This window comes from Stegostoma tigrinum, chromosome 14 (genome assembly GCF_030684315.1).
Source record: "Stegostoma tigrinum isolate sSteTig4 chromosome 14, sSteTig4.hap1, whole genome shotgun sequence".
NCBI classification, from domain to species: domain Eukaryota; kingdom Metazoa; phylum Chordata; class Chondrichthyes; order Orectolobiformes; family Stegostomatidae; genus Stegostoma; species Stegostoma tigrinum.
Genome location: NC_081367.1, coordinates 58359978 through 58381539, shown reverse-complemented (window position 1 = coordinate 58381539; position 21562 = coordinate 58359978). Strand labels below are relative to the sequence as shown.

Sequence of the window (21562 nt, the reverse complement as noted above, 5' to 3'; positions counted from 1 at the left end):
AAGCAGTACTTTTACTTAAACAGAACACCATTCCCATTTCAATCGGCAAATATTAAAGCAAAACAACACAAGCTCGCAAATACGTACCACAGAAAGTGGAATTTCTCCACGGTGCGATGGTCACTCCCGCACTTTGACACGCATCTGCATAGGTTTCGACGGAACCGCACAGAGCATCTTGGCTTCCTGCCAACAGGCACAGTTCAACAACGCAGCTTTCAAAGGCTCCGTCGGGATTTATCACAGAGTGGCACGGTGCAAATGGACCTTGTTGACTGGTGATCAGACCACAGAAGGCATCGCTTTGGTACAGTTTCTCCTCAGCAGGCTCACATCGCTCAGGGGTGACTGGGTCACAACCTGGAGCGTCCGGTGGCACCTTCCAGCTATTTCCCAGCTCATTCGAATCTTTGGCTTGTTCTCCATCCGGTTTCATGTAATCATCTTTTATCATTCCGTTGTAGTTACCGCACATTCCGCAAATCTGATTAGAATATGTACTCGGCACTTTCACTTCCACCGAATGATCAACGTCATACGAAACAGCGAGCCCAAAATCGGTCTCCAGGACCACGTATTTGCCACTCCTACTCACTCTCACTCTGCCATCGACCAAGGTGACAGGTAATGTCGCCCACACGCCATCCACCTGATACAGGAGGAAAATGGTGATCGAACAACAGCCTTGCTAGCACTTTCCTGCTTTCGTTCATTCTCTACGCACAACAAACGTGAACAGCATTTTGCATGCATTAATGCAGTGCACGCTATATTTCGCAACTGATTGGTGCACATGACACACATTCGTTGTGTTTTGTTTCACTTTCGACACAAACGGTAAATGTCATGTTAGTTGTTTCAATCTCAAAATATGCTCCAAAATATGTCATTCACCTCCTATTCTAACAGACGTCGCAAGTAAAGGATGTTTCAGGCTAAAGTCAGCATTTTAGAAAACACAATCTACTGGTTAACACTTACCAACACACGGTGACATTCCTCCTTGACAATCCAAATACTGTGACCGTGAACAGCTACTCGAACTCTCTGAACGTAAGAAACTTTAGCGTTGCCTCGATTTTCATTCTTCGCTTCGATGTTAAAGTATGGAAGAGATGACGAATTCGTGCACAGCTTGGCGATCGTATATGTGCACGTCCCCATGAAATGATGGGTCGCCTTGTCAAACGTATTGTAATGCGGGTCGTTATGAACTCTGCAGATGCCGTAGGTCTGCTCGTAGCAACCAGGAACTCCGTTCACAACTCCGCAGTACGAATCTGTGCCGCACGTTGTACTCCAGCAAACTAGTTTACTGCCTGCAGAAGGACATCTACACCTCGTTGAACAGGTATCGTCCGTCCAGAATGTAGAACCCACTGGATAATGTTTTCCTTCAGACCAGCAGCCACACTCATCTCTTCGCACACACCTGTCGTTGTACAAAACGTACCCACTGTCACACAAACAGCCTTCCACGCATGGCTCGGAGCAGCTGGACGGAGCATTGGGATTGACACAAGTAGCTGGACAGGCTGAGCCACACTGCTCATAGTGACTATTCAATCCACACTTTAAAGCTGTCAAGAGAATTCAAAAGGTTAGTCCATACCTTTTGCATTGAATTCTTTTTAAGCCAACTTTTTAATGAAAACTAAACAGTTGAAATCTATTCAATTTTTTTCTCTCTTCACCACATACTACCTATTCATCGAGCAAAATACTCCCAGACACTTACGGCAGAAGGTCGCGTTCCTCCAAGCTTCCACTCTCACTCCCTTCGACTGGCACGCATCTGCATAGGATTGCAAACTACTGCACAGAGACCCCGTCTGTAGGTCTAACGCGCACAAGTCGTACACACAGTCAGCAAAATAAGCCATCGGCTCTACGACAGAGTGGCACGCTTTGAAAGGACTGTCCGGATCCACAATTATTCCACAGTAAGATTTACTTTCTATCATCTGCCTTTCGTCATCAGTACAATCTGGTCTTGTGCCAACGTCAGGAACACACCTGCAAGAACAGCAACACCTCCAATGAGAGACGCTTAAAAGCTACTAAAACGTCTGCATGCAAATGGAATGGCTGTAGCAGGTAGAAACTTGCAGCTTTATGAAGGAACAGAGACAACCTGAAACCTTCCATACACTGTACCTCGTGTCGTTTCCACTCTGCCAGCTGTTGCCCAAACTGACGGAATCAGGCTCCATCACTCCATCCGGATTGAGGAAATCGTCTCTTCTATCGTCGTTGTAGTTTCCACACATTCCACACACCTTCCCCTTGAAGACACTGGGAAGGGTTACGTCTGCTCGATGCCTCCCATCAAACTTCACTCTCAATCCAAAATCGGTGCTAACAACTACGTACTTTCCACTTAGGTCAACATGAACACCAGACATGACCCTTACAGGTAGCACCTCTACTTCTCCATCGACCTGGAAACATGCAAACCCACATTGATTCAATCCTCAGCAGACGTGCCGTTCAATTCACTTCATGAAGTACTCAAAATATCACATTCCTACCTTTACCACATGTCCCTTCTCGAGTACTATGCTGAGATTGTAAACATTAACGTTGACATGTTTAACGTACGACACATAGGGATTCCCTGATCTGTGCTCATTTGCAGCTTCAACATTGAAATAAGGCAGAGCGCTGCTGGCGTCACAGAGTTTCGACAAGGTGTATGTGCATGTTCCCATGAAGTTGTGTGACTGCTTATCGAAGGTCTTGTAGTGAGGATCACCTTGCACGCTGCAGGTAGATTCTAAAATTTGGAAAAATTGTCAAAAATAAATGTCACTTGGTATTGTCACCGCACACATAAAATCAGGTTGGATTCTCACTGAATCGACTTATCGTTTTCCATACAAATGCACGACATGCACTTCAGGGAACGTTCACTTGACCCATTCTTGGGACAAGCAGCTTAGTTTACAAAGAAACGCTGGGCAAGTTGCATCTGTATACACTGGAATCTAGAACAACGAGAGGTGATCTTGCTGAAACATCGAACGACCTGAGGCAACTGGGCAAGGCCGACGATCAAGGATATTTCGCCTCGTCGGGGACACCACAAGTAAAAGGACGTAGGCTGTGCCATGGGATCACAATACAACCAACTGCATGGCTTCCACTCTTTCGTGTTTGAATTATGTGGCAATGTTTGCAATAAGCTTGAAGCTGACTTTTCCTGTTATTTATTCCACATTGCTAAATTATCAAATTTACATCTATTGACAGTTAGCAGTCATTTTAAGCACAATCAAATAGAATCAGTAGCAGTTGTCTTAATTAATACAAATTCCTAATTGGCAAACAAAGCAACAGTTTCTACTTATATCCTGACAACTCCTTGTCAATAAAACCGCGGCAAATCACAACAAAGGTGCTCGATTAAAAGCAGCCTGCTTTCATTTACCTGTTGTGACAGGAGGCGTAGTACTGGTTGGAGTTGGAGTGCTCGTTGTGCTTGTTAAGTCACAATTGTCTGCAGAGAAAATAATACATACACATTCAGAGGAATCTCGAGGACTGACATCAGGCAAAATGTTTCATGCAGACCTATCTGAATCCCTGGAACTCTCTTCCTCTGAAGCCTGTCGATTATGCATCACTGAATTAACTTCATGCTGCAGTAGAGAAACATTTCGGAATCTCAGGGAATCGAAGCATATGTGAGAAACAGGCCGTAAAGTGGAACTGAGGCAGAAGATCACCCACGATCGTACTGAGCGACACAACACGATAGAGGCGGTGCCTACCTTATTCCTGCTCCAACTGCTTCAGGTCTAACAAATGTTCATCTCTGCTTACGTCATACCATTTAGGAATTACAACAGACATCAGAAAACTAGTCACAGTTACAAACCTCCGCAACATCCAGAGTGGAAGGAAATGTCATCCACAGCGACATCACTGCGATAGTCGTTGCCCCGCACTGCTTCAATCATTATCTGTAAGGGAAAGCATCAGAATAGCAGTAGGCAGAAGATCCCAATGCCAAAGTAAACAGCGGAAGATCAGTCAACATAAAACAAAAGAACTACCTCAAAACTGAAAGAAATCAGAAATTGCTGGAGAACCTCAGCATGTCTGGCACGAAGGTCACTGCGCCTGAAGTGATGATTCTGTTTTCTCTCCATTGATGTTGCTCAACCCACCAAGTTTCTCCAGCAATCTTTTTTGGAGCAGAATACTGGCATCTCCCTTTCAGTCCCTCATCATTTCACGTCTTTCGCATTAAAGCAACTCCACTAATGTATATTTCACACGCTTGATTTGATAAACACTGAAGAAAACTCTGCTTGGTTTCCAAATAACTACACAAGCTATGTAAATTCTTCAAAAAGAAAAGCACACCCAAACAGATCACTCAAATATTAGCCAGAATTTACCTGAGCTTTTCCAGACAAGTGAAGTTCCACTGCTCCTTCTAGCCATTGGTTTCCCTTATTTCCTCTCTCTGACCACATCAGTACTGGGGGTTGCCCAACTTCAAGCTGGTAAACATTCAAAGCCATGCTTCGAGCGACTCCATACATGTGGTACCAGAATCGCAAACACTGATCCCCTGTCTTATTGCACGGAGCGCTGACCAGTTGGGCTTTGTCTCCCTCACGGCCTTCATTGCCTTCAATGTAGATGTAGTAGCCACCTGCACACACAATTATGCTCACTGGTTACAAACAAATCACGGGCTCTGTCAACCTCAACTCAAATAAGGACGTCAGATCACCTACCCGCACTCGTGTGATCATAAGAAGGCCCTGTGACAGCTGAGGGCGTCGATCCACTGATGCGTTTCCAGTCCAAATCATCAGTTTTCGATTGTGTCCAAGTGCACAGGTCGCTGTCAAAATTACAGCCCAGCCCACAACCTGTGCGATTAATCAAGAATTTATAAAAATTCATCAAGTTTGAGTAGAAATACGCACATTTTGTAAATTGACGGTCAAAAACATTCACAATTGAAATAGATATGAGAAGATATTAACACACAATATTCGGCCTGCCTGTTGATTGGATAACTTCTGTCAATTAAACCGAGACATAGCTAATTATTAATAATAGACAACTGTTACGAAGGAAAATTGCCTTTATCTAGACAACTATTCAGAAGGAGTGAGAAAAGAAATACACAAAATGAACAGCTGAAAATACGTGATCTCAAGCTTACTGTTCTCAACACAGCCGCTCTGTTCCATCCAGTCTCCCAGAACAATGCCAGCCGTTTCACAGGCTGAAGCATACGCTCCCAGAGCATTGCACAGCAGTACGGAATCTCCTCCAGAAGCACAGTGATCATACACGCAGCTCTCAAAGTACAACTGAGGAGGGATGTACCAGTGACAATCTTTGAAAGGGCCACTGCCTGCCAAAATAATCTTGCAGTATTCCTCCGCCTCTTCTTTCGCTGCTGGATCGCAGGTCGCTGGTGGTGGAGGACTTTGATTACATCTGTATGACGAAACGCACGTGTGAATTCCCTCCCAAAGGTAAAAAATGTTCCATTTCATTTCATCCATGTCAAACTTCAATGAATGCGCAAGGGCGGACAATGAGATCTATGATCAAAATTATTCCCTCAAAGTACACGCAATAATATTTAGCCTGCTCTTATTATGCAATCTGTAATACTTCACTGAAATACCACTTCCAGAAAACTCATCCCGCCGAACAACTGACATTCAACGGAACTAAACGCGCACTTTCATTGTGGTCATTTACAGCAAATTCCAGCCATGCCCTCATTTCTATCAAGTCTTTCTCGTCAACCAAATAAACCACATGCTGCTGTAGCCTCTCGCTCTCTGCAAATGCCTTACCAGCTGCACTACGTGCAGTGTCATTCATTCTTCGCTCGACAAAATACTCACGGCCAGTCATCATCAATAACTGCCCAGCTGTTTCCAAACTGAGTAGAATCCATGGCCAGAATTCCATCAGGCTTCAAGAAGTCATCCAGCGGGTCGTCAGTGTAGGTACCACACAAGCCACACAGTTGGCCTTTGTATCTCTCGTCAACCACTACAAACAGTTCATGATCGCCATTAAACCTCAGCTGAACACCAAAGTCGGTCTGGACGGTAACAAACGATCCTTCCATTTTTACGTTTACTGAAGAATGGGGTCTCACAGGGAGTTCAACCTTCACTCCGTCAACCTGTGCAAAAGATTACCAACATTGCTGATGTAACAGTCACAGTCACGGCAGCGAGCTTTCTTCAGCATTACACTAATTCTGTCATCGCTACCAATCAGAAACATTACTCACATAAACAAGGTTATTTTTCCTCACTGCAATATGAATGTCAGGAAACTGGAGAGCAATGGAATTAATTGCAGACCATGCTGGGTTGCCTCGGTGTTCATTCCTGCTTGTCACTGAAAAACGAACGGACGTATTTCCACAAGTCTCAGTCACAGTATAATTGCAAGCACCCTGGAAGTGATACAGTTTCCCGTCGAACGTCGTATAGTGCGGGTCACCGTAAATGTGGCACTTTGCAGTGTCTGCCCGGTAACATCCCAAATTTCCATCCTGCACTTCGCAAATTTCTTCTGCTCCACAAGATGCTGTTTCACACACCACGCGATTATTTCCAGTACATCGACACCGCTGCTGACATCCCTCTTCCCAGAATATTGCTCCTTTCTGATAGACAAACAGCAAATGTTATTTTCAAAATTGCTACGTACTCCTCACGCAAGCACAAAGTTACATGCACTCATGCACGCACGCATGCAAAACAGCCAAATGCTACCAAAATCATACAAACAACTTACTTCGTTGTATTTGTTGTTGTGAACGCAGCCGCAGTTCTCAAAGGGCACACATGTGCTTCCACTGACAACAAAGCCAGCGTTACACGCACAGTCCTCCACACAGGGCTTGCTGCAGTTCTCTGGAGCAAATCGGTCCGTACATGTGGCCGGACAAGCACTGGCACATTGTTTGTAATGGCTATTGGCTGCACAGTGGAAAGCTGAAAACAAGGGAGACACAATTACATCTTTGAAACTTCTCACATCATCTTTACCATGACAATGGCAGTCGGAAGGAAGGCTTTTGCAGCAAATGCTGAACGTACATGCTTTCTGAAATATCTGGGTCACTGGAATGGAAAGTATAAAACCTAGCGTGCAAGCTAACCAAAATTGAAGAAAGCTAACATGAAATAACAATTCTGCAACAAAATAAATAATAACACACAATAATGAAAGCAGTACTTTTACTTAAACAGAACACCATTCCCATTTCAATCGGCAAATATTAAAGCAAAACAACACAAGCTCGCAAATACGTACCACAGAAAGTGGAATTTCTCCACGGTGCGATGGTCACTCCCGCACTTTGACACGCATCTGCATAGGTTTCGACGGAACCGCACAGAGCATCTTGGCTTCCTGCCAACAGGCACAGTTCAACAACGCAGCTTTCAAAGGCTCCGTCGGGATTTATCACAGAGTGGCACGGTGCAAATGGACCTTGTTGACTGGTGATCAGACCACAGAAGGCATCGCTTTGGTACAGTTTCTCCTCAGCAGGCTCACATCGCTCAGGGGTGACTGGGTCACAACCTGGAGCGTCCGGTGGCACCTTCCAGCTATTTCCCAGCTCATTCGAATCTTTGGCTTGTTCTCCATCCGGTTTCATGTAATCATCTTTTATCATTCCGTTGTAGTTACCGCACATTCCGCAAATCTGATTAGAATATGTACTCGGCACTTTCACTTCCACCGAATGATCAACGTCATACGAAACAGCGAGCCCAAAATCGGTCTCCAGGACCACGTATTTGCCACTCCTACTCACTCTCACTCTGCCATCGACCAAGGTGACAGGTAATGTCGCCCACACGCCATCCACCTGATACAGGAGGAAAATGGTGATCGAACAACAGCCTTGCTAGCACTTTCCTGCTTTCGTTCATTCTCTACGCACAACAAACGTGAACAGCATTTTGCATGCATTAATGCAGTGCACGCTATATTTCGCAACTGATTGGTGCACATGACACACATTCGTTGTGTTTTGTTTCACTTTCGACACAAACGGTAAATGTCATGTTAGTTGTTTCAATCTCAAAATATGCTCCAAAATATGTCATTCACCTCCTATTCTAACAGACGTCGCAAGTAAAGGATGTTTCAGGCTAAAGTCAGCATTTTAGAAAACACAATCTACTGGTTAACACTTACCAACACACGGTGACATTCCTCCTTGACAATCCAAATACTGTGACCGTGAACAGCTACTCGAACTCTCTGAACGTAAGAAACTTTAGCGTTGCCTCGATTTTCATTCTTCGCTTCGATGTTAAAGTATGGAAGAGATGACGAATTCGTGCACAGCTTGGCGATCGTATATGTGCACGTCCCCATGAAATGATGGGTCGCCTTGTCAAACGTATTGTAATGCGGGTCGTTATGAACTCTGCAGATGCCGTAGGTCTGCTCGTAGCAACCAGGAACTCCGTTCACAACTCCGCAGTACGAATCTGTGCCGCACGTTGTACTCCAGCAAACTAGTTTACTGCCTGCAGAAGGACATCTACACCTCGTTGAACAGGTATCGTCCGTCCAGAATGTAGAACCCACTGGATAATGTTTTCCTTCAGACCAGCAGCCACACTCATCTCTTCGCACACACCTGTCGTTGTACAAAACGTACCCACTGTCACACAAACAGCCTTCCACGCATGGCTCGGAGCAGCTGGACGGAGCATTGGGATTGACACAAGTAGCTGGACAGGCTGAGCCACACTGCTCATAGTGACTATTCAATCCACACTTTAAAGCTGTCAAGAGAATTCAAAAGGTTAGTCCATACCTTTTGCATTGAATTCTTTTTAAGCCAACTTTTTAATGAAAACTAAACAGTTGAAATCTATTCAATTTTTTTCTCTCTTCACCACATACTACCTATTCATCGAGCAAAATACTCCCAGACACTTACGGCAGAAGGTCGCGTTCCTCCAAGCTTCCACTCTCACTCCCTTCGACTGGCACGCATCTGCATAGGATTGCAAACTACTGCACAGAGACCCCGTCTGTAGGTCTAACGCGCACAAGTCGTACACACAGTCAGCAAAATAAGCCATCGGCTCTACGACAGAGTGGCACGCTTTGAAAGGACTGTCCGGATCCACAATTATTCCACAGTAAGATTTACTTTCTATCATCTGCCTTTCGTCATCAGTACAATCTGGTCTTGTGCCAACGTCAGGAACACACCTGCAAGAACAGCAACACCTCCAATGAGAGACGCTTAAAAGCTACTAAAATGTCTGCATGCAAATGGAATGGCTGTAGCAGGTAGAAACTTGCAGCTTTATGAAGGAACAGAGACAACCTGAAACCTTCCATACACTGTACCTCGTGTCGTTTCCACTCTGCCAGCTGTTGCCCAAACTGACGGAATCAGGCTCCATCACTCCATCCGGATTGAGGAAATCGTCTCTTCTATCGTCGTTGTAGTTTCCACACATTCCACACACCTTCCCCTTGAAGACACTGGGAAGGGTTACGTCTGCTCGATGCCTCCCATCAAACTTCACTCTCAATCCAAAATCGGTGCTAACAACTACGTACTTTCCACTTAGGACAACATCAACACCAGACATGACCCTTACAGGTAGCACCTCTACTTCTCCATCGACCTGGAAACATGCAAACCCACATTGATTCAATCCTCAGCAGACGTGCCGTTCAATTCACTTCATGAAGTACTCAAAATATCACATTCCTACCTTTACCACATGTCCCTTCTCGAGTACTATGCTGTGATTGTAAACATTAACGTTGACATGTTTAACGTACGACACATAGGGATTCCCTGATCTGTGCTCATTTGCAGCTTCAACATTGAAATAAGGCAGAGCGCTGCTGGCGTCACAGAGTTTCGACAAGGTGTATGTGCATGTTCCCATGAAGTTGTGTGACTGCTTATCGAAGGTCTTGTAGTGAGGATCACCTTGCACGCTGCAGGTAGATTCTAAAATTTGGAAAAATTGTCAAAAATAAATGTCACTTGGTATTGTCACCGCACACATAAAATCAGGTTGGATTCTCACCTAATCGACTTATCGTTTTCCATACAAATGCACGACAAGCACTTCAGGGAACGTTCACTTGACCCATTCTTGGGACAAGCAGCTTAGTTTACAAAGAAACGCTGGGCAAGTTGCATCTGTATACACTGGAATCTAGAACAACGAGAGGTGATCTTGCTGAAACATCGAACGACCTGAGGCAACTGGGCAAGGCCGACGATCAAGGATATTTCGCCTCGTCGGGGACACCACAAGTAAAAGGACGTAGGCTGTGCCATGGGATCACAATACAACCAACTGCATAGCTTCCACTCTTTCGTGTTTGAATTATGTGGCAATGTTTGCAATAAGCTTGAAGCTGACTTTTCCTGTTATTTATTCCACATTGCTAAATTATCAAATTTACATCTATTGACAGTTAGCAGTCATTTTAAGCACAATCAAATAGAATCAGTAGCAGTTGTCTTAATTAATACAAATTCCTAATTGGCAAACAAAGCAACAGTTTCTACTTATATCCTGACAACTCCTTGTCAATAAAACCGCGGCAAATCACAACAAAGGTGCTCGATTAAAAGCAGCCTGCTTTCATTTACCTGTTGTGACAGGAGGCGTAGTACTGGTTGGAGTTGGAGTGCTCGTTGTGCTTGTTAAGTCACAATTGTCTGCAGAGAAAATAATACATACACATTCAGAGGAATCTCGAGGACTGACATCAGGCAAAATGTTTCATGCAGACCTATCTGAATCCTTGGAACTCTCTTCCTCTGAAGCCTGTCGATTATGCATCACTGAATTAACTTCATGCTGCAGTAGAGAAACATTTCGGAATCTCAGGGAATCGAAGCATATGTGAGAAACAGGCCGTAAAGTGGAACTGAGGCAGAAGATCACCCACGATCGTACTGAGCGACACAACACGATAGAGGCGGTGCCTACCTTATTCCTGCTCCAACTGCTTCAGGTCTAACAAATGTTCATCTCTGCTTACGTCATACCATTTAGGAATTACAACAGACATCAGAAAACTAGTCACAGTTACAAACCTCCGCAACATCCAGACTGGAAGGAAATGTCATCCACAGCGACATCACTGCGATAGTCGTTGCCCCGCACTGCTTCAATCATTATCTGTAAGGGAAAGCATCAGAATAGCAGTAGGCAGAAGATCCCAATGCCAAAGTAAACAGCGGAAGATCAGTCAACATAAAACAAAAGAACTACCTCAAAACTGAAAGAAATCAGAAATTGCTGGAGAACCTCAGCATGTCTGGCACGAAGGTCACTGGGCCTGAAGTGATGATTCTGTTTTCTCTCCATCGATGTTGCTCAACCCACCAAGTTTCTCCAGCAATCTTTTTTGGAGCAGAATACTGGCATCTCCCTTTCAGTCCCTCATCATTTCACGTCTTTCGCATTAAAGCAACTCCACTAATGTATATTTCACACGCTTGATTTGATAAACACTGAAGGAAACTCTGCTTGGTTTCCAAATAAATACACAAGCTATGTAAATTCTTCAAAAAGAAAAGCACGCCCAAACAGATCACTCAAATATTAGCCAGAATTTACCTGAGCTTTTCCAGACAAGTGAAGTTCCACTGCTCCTTCTAGCCATTGGTTTCCCTTATTTCCTCTCTCTGACCACATCAGTACTGGGGGTTGCCCAACTTCAAGCTGGTAAACATTCAAAGCCATGCTTCGAGCGACTCCATACATGTGGTACCAGAATCGCAAACACTGATCCCCTGTCTTATTGCACGGAGCGCTGACCAGTTGGGCTTTGTCTCCCTCACGGCCTTCATTGCCTTCAATGTAGATGTAGTAGCCACCTGCACACACAATTATGCTCACTGGTTACAAACAAATCACGGGCTCTGTCAACCTCAACTCAAATAAGGACGTCAGATCACCTACCCGCACTCGTGTGATCATAAGAAGGCCCTGTGACAGCTGAGGGCGTCGATCCACTGATGCGTTTCCAGTCCAAATCATCAGTTTTCGATTGTGTCCAAGTGCACAGGTCGCTGTCAAAATTACAGCCCAGCCCACAACCTGTGCGATTAATCAAGAATTTATAAAAATTCATCAAGTTTGAGTAGAAATACGCACATTTTGTAAATTGACGGTCAAAAACATTCACAATTGAAATAGATATGAGAAGATATTAACACACAATATTCGGCCTGCCTGTTGATTGGATAACTTCTGTCAATTAAACCGAGACATAGCTAATTATTAACAATAGACAACTGTTACGAAGGAAAATTGCCTTTATCTAGACAACTATTCAGAAGGAGTGAGAAAAGAAATACACAAAATGAACAGCTGAAAATACGTGATCTCAAGCTTACTGTTCTCAACACAGCCGCTCTGTTCCATCCAGTCTCCCAGAACAACGCCAGCCGTTTCACAGGCTGAAGCATACGCTCCCAGAGCATTGCACAGCAGTACGGAATCTCCTCCAGAAGCACAGTGATCATACACGCAGCTCTCAAAGTACAACTGAGGAGGGATGTACCAGTGACAATCTTTGAAAGGGCCACTGCCTGCCAAAATAATCTTGCAGTATTCCTCCGCCTCTTCTTTCGCTGCTGGATCGCAGGTCGCTGGTGGTGGAGGACTTTGATTACATCTATATGAGGAAACGCACGTGTGAATTCCCTCCCAAAGGTAAAAAATGTTCCATTTCATTTCATCCATGTCAAACTTCAATGAATGCGCAAGGGCGGACAATGAGATCTATGATCAAAATTATTCCCTCAAAGTACACGCAATAATATTTAGCCTGCTCTTATTATGCAATCTGTAATACTTCACTGAAATACCACTTCCAGAAAACTCATCCCGCCGAACAACTGACATTCAACGGAACTAAACGCGCACTTTCATTGTGGTCATTTACAGCAAATTCCAGCCATGCCCTCATTTCTATCAAGTCTTTCTCGTCAACCAAATAAACCACATGCTGCTGTAGCCTCTCGCTCTCTGCAAATGCCTTACCAGCTGCACTACGTGCAGTGTCATTCATTCTTCGCTCGACAAAATACTCACGGCCAGTCATCATCAATAACTGCCCAGCTGTTTCCAAACTGAGTAGAATCCATGGCCAGAATTCCATCAGGCTTCAAGAAGTCATCCAGCGGGTCGTCAGTGTAGGTACCACACAAGCCACACAGTTGGCCTTTGTATCTCTCGTCAACCACTACAAACAGTTCATGATCGCCATTAAACCTCAGCTGAACACCAAAGTCGGTCTGGACGGTAACAAACGATCCTTCCATTTTTACGTTTACTGAAGAATGGGGTCTCACAGGGAGTTCAACCTTCACTCCGTCAACCTGTGCAAAAGATTACCAACATTGCTGATATAACAGTCACAGTCACGGCAGCGAGCTTTCTTCAGCATTACACTAATTCTGTCATTGCTACCAATCAGAAACATTACTCACATAAACAAGGTTATTTTTCCTCACTGCAATATGAATGTCAGGAAACTGGAGAGCAATGGAATTAATTGCAGACCATGCTGGGTTGCCTCGGTGTTCATTCCTGCTTGTCACTGAAAAACGAACGGACGTATTTCCACAAGTCTCAGTCACAGTATAATTGCAAGCACCCTGGAAGTGATACAGTTTCCCGTCGAACGTCGTATAGTGCGGGTCACCGTAAATGTGGCACTTTGCAGTGTCTGCCCGGTAACATCCCAAATTTCCATCCTGCACTTTGCAAATTTCTTCTGCTCCACAAGATGCTGTTTCACACACCACGCGATTATTTCCAGTACATCGACACCGCTGCTGACATCCCTCTTCCCAGAATATTGCTCCTTTCTGATAGACAAACAGCAAATGTTATTTTCAAAATTGCTACGTACTCCTCACGCAAGCACAAAGTTACATGCACTCATGCACGCACGCATGCAAAACAGCCAAATGCTTCCAAAATCATACAAACAACTTACTTCGTTGTATTTGTTGTTGTGAACGCAGCCGCAGTTCTCAAAGGGCACACATGTGCTTCCACTGACAACAAAGCCAGCGTTACACGCACAGTCCTCCACACAGGGCTTGCTGCAGTTCTCTGGAGCAAATCGGTCCGTACATGTGGCCGGACAAGCACTGGCACATTGTTTGTAATGGCTATTGGCTGCACAGTGGAAAGCTGAAAACAAGGGAGACACAATTACATCTTTGAAACTTCTCACATCATCTTTACCATGACAATGGCAGTCGGAAGGAAGGCTTTTGCAGCAAATGCTGAACGTACATGCTTTCTGAAATATCTGGGTCACTGGAATGGAAAGTATAAAACCTAGCGTGCAAGCTAACCAAAATTGAAGAAAGCTAACATGAAGTAACAATTCTGCAACAAAATAAATAATAACACACAATAATGAAAGCAGTACTTTTACTTAAACAGAACACCATTCCCATTTCAATCGGCAAATATTAAAGCAAAACAACACAAGCTCGCAAATACGTACCACAGAAAGTGGAATTTCTCCACGGTGCGATGGTCACTCCCGCACTTTGACACGCATCTGCATAGGTTTCGACGGAACCGCACAGAGCGTCTTGGCTTCCTGCCAACAGGCACAGTTCAACAACGCAGCTTTCAAAGGCTCCGTCGGGATTTATCACAGAGTGGCACGGTGCAAATGGACCTTGTTGACTGGTGATCAGACCACAGAAGGCATCGCTTTGGTACAGTTTCTCCTCAGCAGGCTCACATCGCTCAGGGGTGACTGGGTCACAACCTGGAGCGTCCGGTGGCACCTTCCAGCTATTTCCCAGCTCATTCGAATCTTTGGCTTGTTCTCCATCCGGTTTCATGTAATCATCTTTTATCATTCCGTTGTAGTTACCGCACATTCCGCAAATCTGATTAGAATATGTACTCGGCACTTTCACTTCCACCGAATGATCAACGTCATACGAAACAGCGAGCCCAAAATCGGTCTCCAGGACCACGTATTTGCCACTCCTACTCACTCTCACTCTGCCATCGACCAAGGTGACAGGTAATGTCGCCCACACGCCATCCACCTGATACAGGAGGAAAATGGTGATCGAACAACAGCCTTGCTAGCACTTTCCTGCTTTCGTTCATTCTCTACGCACAACAAACGTGAACAGCATTTTGCATGCATTAATGCAGTGCACGCTATATTTCGCAACTGATTGGTGCACATGACACACATTCGTTGTGTTTTGTTTCACTTTCGACACAAACGGTAAATGTCATGTTAGTTGTTTCAATCTCAAAATATGCTCCAAAATATGTCATTCACCTCCTATTCTAACAGACGTCGCAAGTAAAGGATGTTTCAGGCTAAAGTCAGCATTTTAGAAAACACAATCTACTGGTTAACACTTACCAACACACGGTGACATTCCTCCTTGACAATCCAAATACTGTGACCGTGAACAGCTACTCGAACTCTCTGAACGTAAGAAACTTTAGCGTTGCCTCGATTTTCATTCTTCGCTTCGATGTTAAAGTATGGAAGAGATGACGAATTCGTGCACAGCTTGGCGATCGTATATGTGCACGTCCCCATGAAATGATGGGTCGCCTTGTCAAACGTATTGTAATGCGGGTCGTTATGAACTCTGCAGATGCCGTAGGTCTGCTCGTAGCAACCAGGAACTCCGTTCACAACTCCGCAGTACGAATCTGTGCCGCACGTTGTACTCCAGCAAACTAGTTTACTGCCTGCAGAAGGACATCTACACCTCGTTGAACAGGTATCGTCCGTCCAGAATGTAGAACCCACTGGATAATGTTTTCCTTCAGACCAGCAGCCACACTCATCTCTTCGCACACACTTGTCGTTGTACAAAACGTACCCACTGTCACACAAACAGCCTTCCACGCATGGCTCGGAGCAGCTGGACGGAGCATTGGGATTGACACAAGTAGCTGGACAGGCTGAGCCACACTGCTCATAGTGACTATTCAATCCACACTTTAAAGCTGTCAAGAGAATTCAAAAGGTTAGTCCATACCTTTTGCATTGAATTCTTTTTAAGCCAACTTTTTAATGAAAACTAAACAGTTGAAATCTATTCAATTTTTTTCTCTCTTCACCACATACTACCTATTCATCGAGCAAAATACTCCCAGACACTTACGGCAGAAGGTCGCGTTCCTCCAAGCTTCCACTCTCACTCCCTTCGACTGGCACGCATCTGCATAGGATTGCAAACTACTGCACAGAGACCCCGTCTGTAGGTCTAACGCGCACAAGTCGTACACACAGTCAGCAAAATAAGCCATCGGCTCTACGACAGAGTGGCACGCTTTGAAAGGACTGTCCGGATCCACAATTATTCCACAGTAAGATTTACTTTCTATCATCTGCCTTTCGTCATCAGTACAATCTGGTCTTGTGCCAACGTCAGGAACACACCTGCAAGAACAGCAGCACCTCCAATGAGAGACGCTTAAAAGCTACTAAAACGTCTGCATGCAAATGGAATGGCTGTAGCAGGTAGAAACTTGCAGCTTTATGAAGGAACAGAGACAACCTGAAACATTCCATACACTGTACCTCGTGTCGTTTCCACTCTGCCAGCTGTTGCCCAAACTGACGGAATCAGGCTCCATCACTCGATCCGGATTGAGGAAATCGTCTCTTCTATCGTCGTTGTAGTTTCCACACATTCCACACACCTTCCCCTTGAAGACACTGGGAAGGGTTACGTCTGCTCGATGCCTCCCATCAAACTTCACTCTCAATCCAAAATCGGTGCTAACAACTACGTACTTTCCACTTAGGACAACATCAACACCAGACATGACCCTTACAGGTAGCACCTCTACTTCTCCATCGACCTGGAAACATGCAAACCCACATTGATTCAATCCTCAGCAGACGTGCCGTTCAATTCACTTGATGAAGTACTCAAAATATCACATTCCTACCTTTACCACATGTCCCTTCTCGAGTACTATGCTGTGATTGTAAACATTAACGTTGACGTGTTTAACGTACGACACATAGGGATTCCCTGATCTGTGCTCATTTGCAGCTTCAACATTGAAATAAGGCAGAACGCTGCTGGCGTCACAGAGTTTCGACAAGGTGTATGTGCATGTTCCCATGAAGTTGTGTGACTGCTTATCGAAGGTCTTGTAGTGAGGATCACCTTGCACGCTGCAGGTAGATTCTAAAATTTGGAAAAATTGTCAAAAATAAATGTCACTTGATACTGTCACCGCACATATAAAATCAGGTTGGATTCTCACTGAATCGACATATCTTTTTCCATACAAATGCACGACAGCAACTTCAGGGAACGTTCACTTGACCCATTCTTGGGACAAGCAGCTTAGTTTACAAAGAAACGCTGGGCAAGTTGCATCTGTATACACTAGAATCTAGAACAACGAGAGGTGAGCTTGCTGAAACATCGAACGACCTGAGGCAACTGGGCAAGGCCGACGATCAAGGATATTTCGCCTCGTCGGGGACACCACAAGTAAAAGGACGTAGGCTGTGTCATGGGATCACAATACAACCAACTGCATGGCTTCCACTCTTTCGTGTTTGAATTATGTGGCAATGTTTGCAATAAGCTTGAAGCTGACTTTTCCTGTTATTTATTCCACACTGCCAAATTATCAAATTTACATCTATTGACAGTTAGCAGTCATTTTAAGCACAATCAAATAGAATCAGTAGCAGTTGTCTTAATTAATACAAATTCCTAATTGGCAAACAAAGCAACAGTTTCTACTTATATCCTGACAACTCCTTGTCAATAAGACCGCAGCAAATCACAACAAAGGTGCTCGATTAAAAGCAGCCTGCTTTCATTTACCTGTTGTGACAGGAGGCGTAGTACTGGTTGGAGTTGGAGTGCTCGTTGTGCTTGTTAAGTCACAATTGTCTGCAGAGAAAATAATACATACACATTCAGAGGAATCTAGAGGACTGACATCAGGCAAAATGTTTCATGCAGACCTATCTGAATCCCTGGAACTCTCTTCCTCTGAAGCCTGTCGATTATGCATCACTGAATTAACTTCATGCTGCAGTAGAGAAACATTTCGGAATCTCAGGGAATCGAAGCATATGTGAGAAACAGGCCGTAAAGTGGAACTGAGGCAGAAGATCACCCACGATCGTACTGAGCGACACAACACGATAGAGGCGGTGCCTACCTTATTCCTGCTCCAACTGCTTCAGGTCTAACAAATGTTCATTTCTGCTTACGTCATACCATTTAGGAATTACAACAGACATCAGAAAACTAGTCACAGTTACAAACCTCCGCAACATCCAGAGTGGAAGGAAATGTCATCCACAGCGACATCACTGCGATAGTCGTTGCCCCGCATCGCTTCAATCATTATCTGTAAGGGAAAGCATCAGAATAGCAGTAGGCAGAAGATCCCAATGCCAAAGTAAACAGCGGAAGATCAGTCAACATAAAACAAAAGAACTACCTCAAAACTGAAAGAAATCAGAAATTGCTGGAGAACCTCAGCATGTCTGGCACGAAGGTCACTGGGCCTGAAGTGATGATTCTGTTTTCTCTCCATCGATGTTGCTCAACCCACTAAGTTTCTCCAGCAATCTTTTTTGGAGCAGAATACTGGCATCTCCCTTTCAGTCCCTCATCATTTCACGTCTTTCGCATTAAAGCAACTCCACAAATCTCCACCAATGTATATTTCACAGGCTTGATTTGATAAACACTGAAGAAAACTCTGCTTGGTTTCCAAATAAATACACAAGCTATGTAAATTCTTCAAAAAGAAAAGCACACCCAAACAGATCACTCAAATATTAGCCAGAATTTACCTGAGCTTTTCCAGACAAGTGAAGTTCCACTGCTCCTTCTAACCATTGGTTTCCCTTATTTCCTCTCTCTGACCACATCAGTACTGGGGGTTGCCCAACTTCAAGCTGGTAAACATTCAAAGCCATGCTTCGAGCGACTCCATACATGTGGTACCAGAATCGCAAACACTGATCCCCTGTCTTATTGCACGGAGCGCTGACCAGTTGGGCTTTGTCTCCCTCACGGCCTTCATTGCCTTCAATGTACATGTAGTAGCCACCTGCACACACAATAATGCTCTCATTACAAAAAAGTTGCCTTGCTTTTAAAACAAATCATTGAGTTCAGTATCCCGAGCAAGGACATAACTTACTAATCATTCAAAAATGCCCTTGTTTAGGTGAAGGCTGTGATGAATTACTGTTGTACTTTCATGCAGGTATTCCCAAAGTACTGTTCAGAGGAATGTTCCTGGATTTTATCTCAGAGATAGTGAAAGAATGAACTGCGAGTATTTCCTTGCAGTTGGTCAAGATTGTTGGTCAAGTAAACCTTGACATGTTATTGTAGGATACCTGTGGATGGTGTGCACTCTTGCATTGTGTCAATATGGGTGCAGTGAATGTTTAATATTTCAGATGGGTTGCAAACAAGTGTACTGCTCTGTTGACCTTCAGAGTATTGTTCTATCTGCACTCAATCAGGGAGTTTTACAGCATTGGCTCTGACTTGTACATTGTCGATGATGGACGGGCTTTGATGAATCACAGACTGAGTGAGTCCTGATAAATCTCCAGCTTCTTGTCTGCTGTTGTTGCCACAAAATTAATATGATTCATCCAAATCATTGTCAGGTCAATTCCAATCCCCAGGTTATTGCGGCAACAGCTGAAGACAGTTAGTGTCCCTTCCTCTGGGTCAGGAGACCTCAGTTCAAGTCCAACCCACTCCAGAACATCTGAACAAGCTGATTAAACATACCTACCATTGTTTCATGCCAACAGGCCAGGATTCAAGTCCCACCTACTCTAGAGCTGTGTTGAAACATACCGAAATAGACAGCTTTCTTGAAACAGAAAAAAGAGAATATTCAATGCGATTGTGCGTTTATTTTTGTTGTAGCGATAGTGTCCCTAACTTTGGGTCAGAAGATCCCACCTGTCACAGACATATGTCTGAGCATGTTGACTGGAACAACAAGGGGCTCTTGTGGTGCAACTGTCGTATCCGAATTGCTCACCTAGGAGGCATTGATGCAAGTACCACCTGCTCCAGAGTTGTCTAATAACATCTCTGAACAAGTTGACAGGAAAATACCTTCACTGAGGAAATCCTGCAGTAATATCTTGGGACTGAGATAGTGGATCTCCAACAACCACAATCATCTTCCTGGGAATAGCCAGGATGAATGTAGCCAGAGAAAATAAATGTCTGAACACGTTTTCTGACAAGAAATCAAATAATCGAATGACATGTTATAATCTGCGGTGAAATGTAAATTCTTCTCGATCACTAAAATTGGTGAAACAGCTTGGTTAGAGACACAGCAAGTTTATAGAGCTCACGTCTTCAGTGTTCTTGCTGGAATATCGTCAGGAGCCATAACTTTTGCAGTATCCAATGCAAAAGAATCAAAATGTCTCACCATTTCTTAGAAATTTTAAACCAACATGTCCAGAATATCTCCAAGTTTGGAAACTCCCTTTGAACACATTTACCACAGCGGCACAGTGGCTCAATGGTTAGCACTGCAGCCACACGGTGCAAGGGACCCGGGTTCAATTCCAGCCTCAGCCAACTGTCCGTGTGGAGTTTGCACATTCTCCCCGTGTCCGCGTGGGTTTCCTCCAGGTGCTCCTGTTTCCTCCCACAGTCCAAAGATGTGCAGGCTAGGTGGATCAGCCATACTAAATTGTCCGTAGTATTCAGGGGTGTGTGGATTATGGGGGGTGGGTCTGGGTGGGATGCTTCAAGGGCAGTGTAGACTTGTTAGGCTGAAGGGCCTTTTTCCACACTGTAGGTAATCTAATCTAATCTCTTCATTTTCAGCATCCTTTCTCCGTCAGTGCATTACTTTGCCAAGCATACTAATATAGTTTAATCTCTGTGTGAAACTGTGTCTGAACATAATACAAACCATTCAATCTCTTTCCCCATTTCTGGTGCACCAGGTGTTTTCTCCCATTCTACTGTCTGGACATTGTTCAGAAGCCTAGACTGGACCACAGTATGTCCTCAGCCCTGGATTTACTGTTCATTAATAAAGGAAAGAATCCTCTCACTATGTACATCTGCTCCATTTTTCCTTTGGAGATGATGGACTGATGTTGGGTATTTACTACTTTGTTTCAGATTGCAGAGGAATAAATTCAGTGCAAATGGACTATGCCATCTTCAGTCACTGAATAAATGGAAATCTGGATTCTTTCATACAGGCTGAGTTGTAACAAAGCTGAGTTTGCCACTGCCATTTCCAGTGTCTTTGTTGATATGAGGTGGTCCGTCAGGTTTCATTCATTTCTTTAGGCTTTGTAGTAGTTTGAACAACTAAGAGGTTTACCATCTGTGAAGAGTCAGCAACATTGCCGTGGATCTGGATTCACATAAAGGCCAGGGCAGCTAGGGACAGCAGTTTCCTTCCACTTAAGGACATTCGTGAATAGTTTTGTTTTCTACAACAATTGTTCCATGCTCATCATT

The 21562-nt window shown here is 44.3% G+C and overlaps 1 protein-coding gene across 1 annotated transcript in view; it reads right to left on the bottom strand.

Annotated features, from left to right (window-relative positions):
* Positions 1-21562, bottom strand: part of LOC125457768 (IgGFc-binding protein-like) — a 108802-nt gene that overhangs the window by 57675 nt on the left and 29565 nt on the right. The window contains exons 7-40 of the mRNA XM_059651192.1: positions 18883-19142; positions 18347-18431; positions 17897-17965; positions 16998-17242; positions 16624-16907; positions 16205-16482; positions 15448-16046; positions 14554-15115; positions 14032-14231; positions 13520-13900; positions 13122-13408; positions 12422-12702; positions 11985-12122; positions 11640-11899; positions 11114-11198; positions 10664-10732; positions 9765-10009; positions 9391-9674; positions 8972-9249; positions 8215-8813; positions 7321-7882; positions 6799-6998; positions 6287-6667; positions 5889-6175; positions 5189-5469; positions 4752-4889; positions 4407-4666; positions 3881-3965; positions 3431-3499; positions 2532-2776; positions 2158-2441; positions 1739-2016; positions 982-1580; positions 88-649 (exon numbers count right to left, since the gene is read on the bottom strand). Of these exons, the coding sequence (XP_059507175.1) occupies positions 88-649; positions 982-1580; positions 1739-2016; positions 2158-2441; positions 2532-2776; positions 3431-3499; positions 3881-3965; positions 4407-4666; positions 4752-4889; positions 5189-5469; positions 5889-6175; positions 6287-6667; positions 6799-6998; positions 7321-7882; positions 8215-8813; positions 8972-9249; positions 9391-9674; positions 9765-10009; positions 10664-10732; positions 11114-11198; positions 11640-11899; positions 11985-12122; positions 12422-12702; positions 13122-13408; positions 13520-13900; positions 14032-14231; positions 14554-15115; positions 15448-16046; positions 16205-16482; positions 16624-16907; positions 16998-17242; positions 17897-17965; positions 18347-18431; positions 18883-19142 (9720 nt within the window). The remainder of the gene's footprint in view (positions 1-87; positions 650-981; positions 1581-1738; positions 2017-2157; positions 2442-2531; positions 2777-3430; positions 3500-3880; positions 3966-4406; positions 4667-4751; positions 4890-5188; positions 5470-5888; positions 6176-6286; positions 6668-6798; positions 6999-7320; positions 7883-8214; positions 8814-8971; positions 9250-9390; positions 9675-9764; positions 10010-10663; positions 10733-11113; positions 11199-11639; positions 11900-11984; positions 12123-12421; positions 12703-13121; positions 13409-13519; positions 13901-14031; positions 14232-14553; positions 15116-15447; positions 16047-16204; positions 16483-16623; positions 16908-16997; positions 17243-17896; positions 17966-18346; positions 18432-18882; positions 19143-21562) is intronic.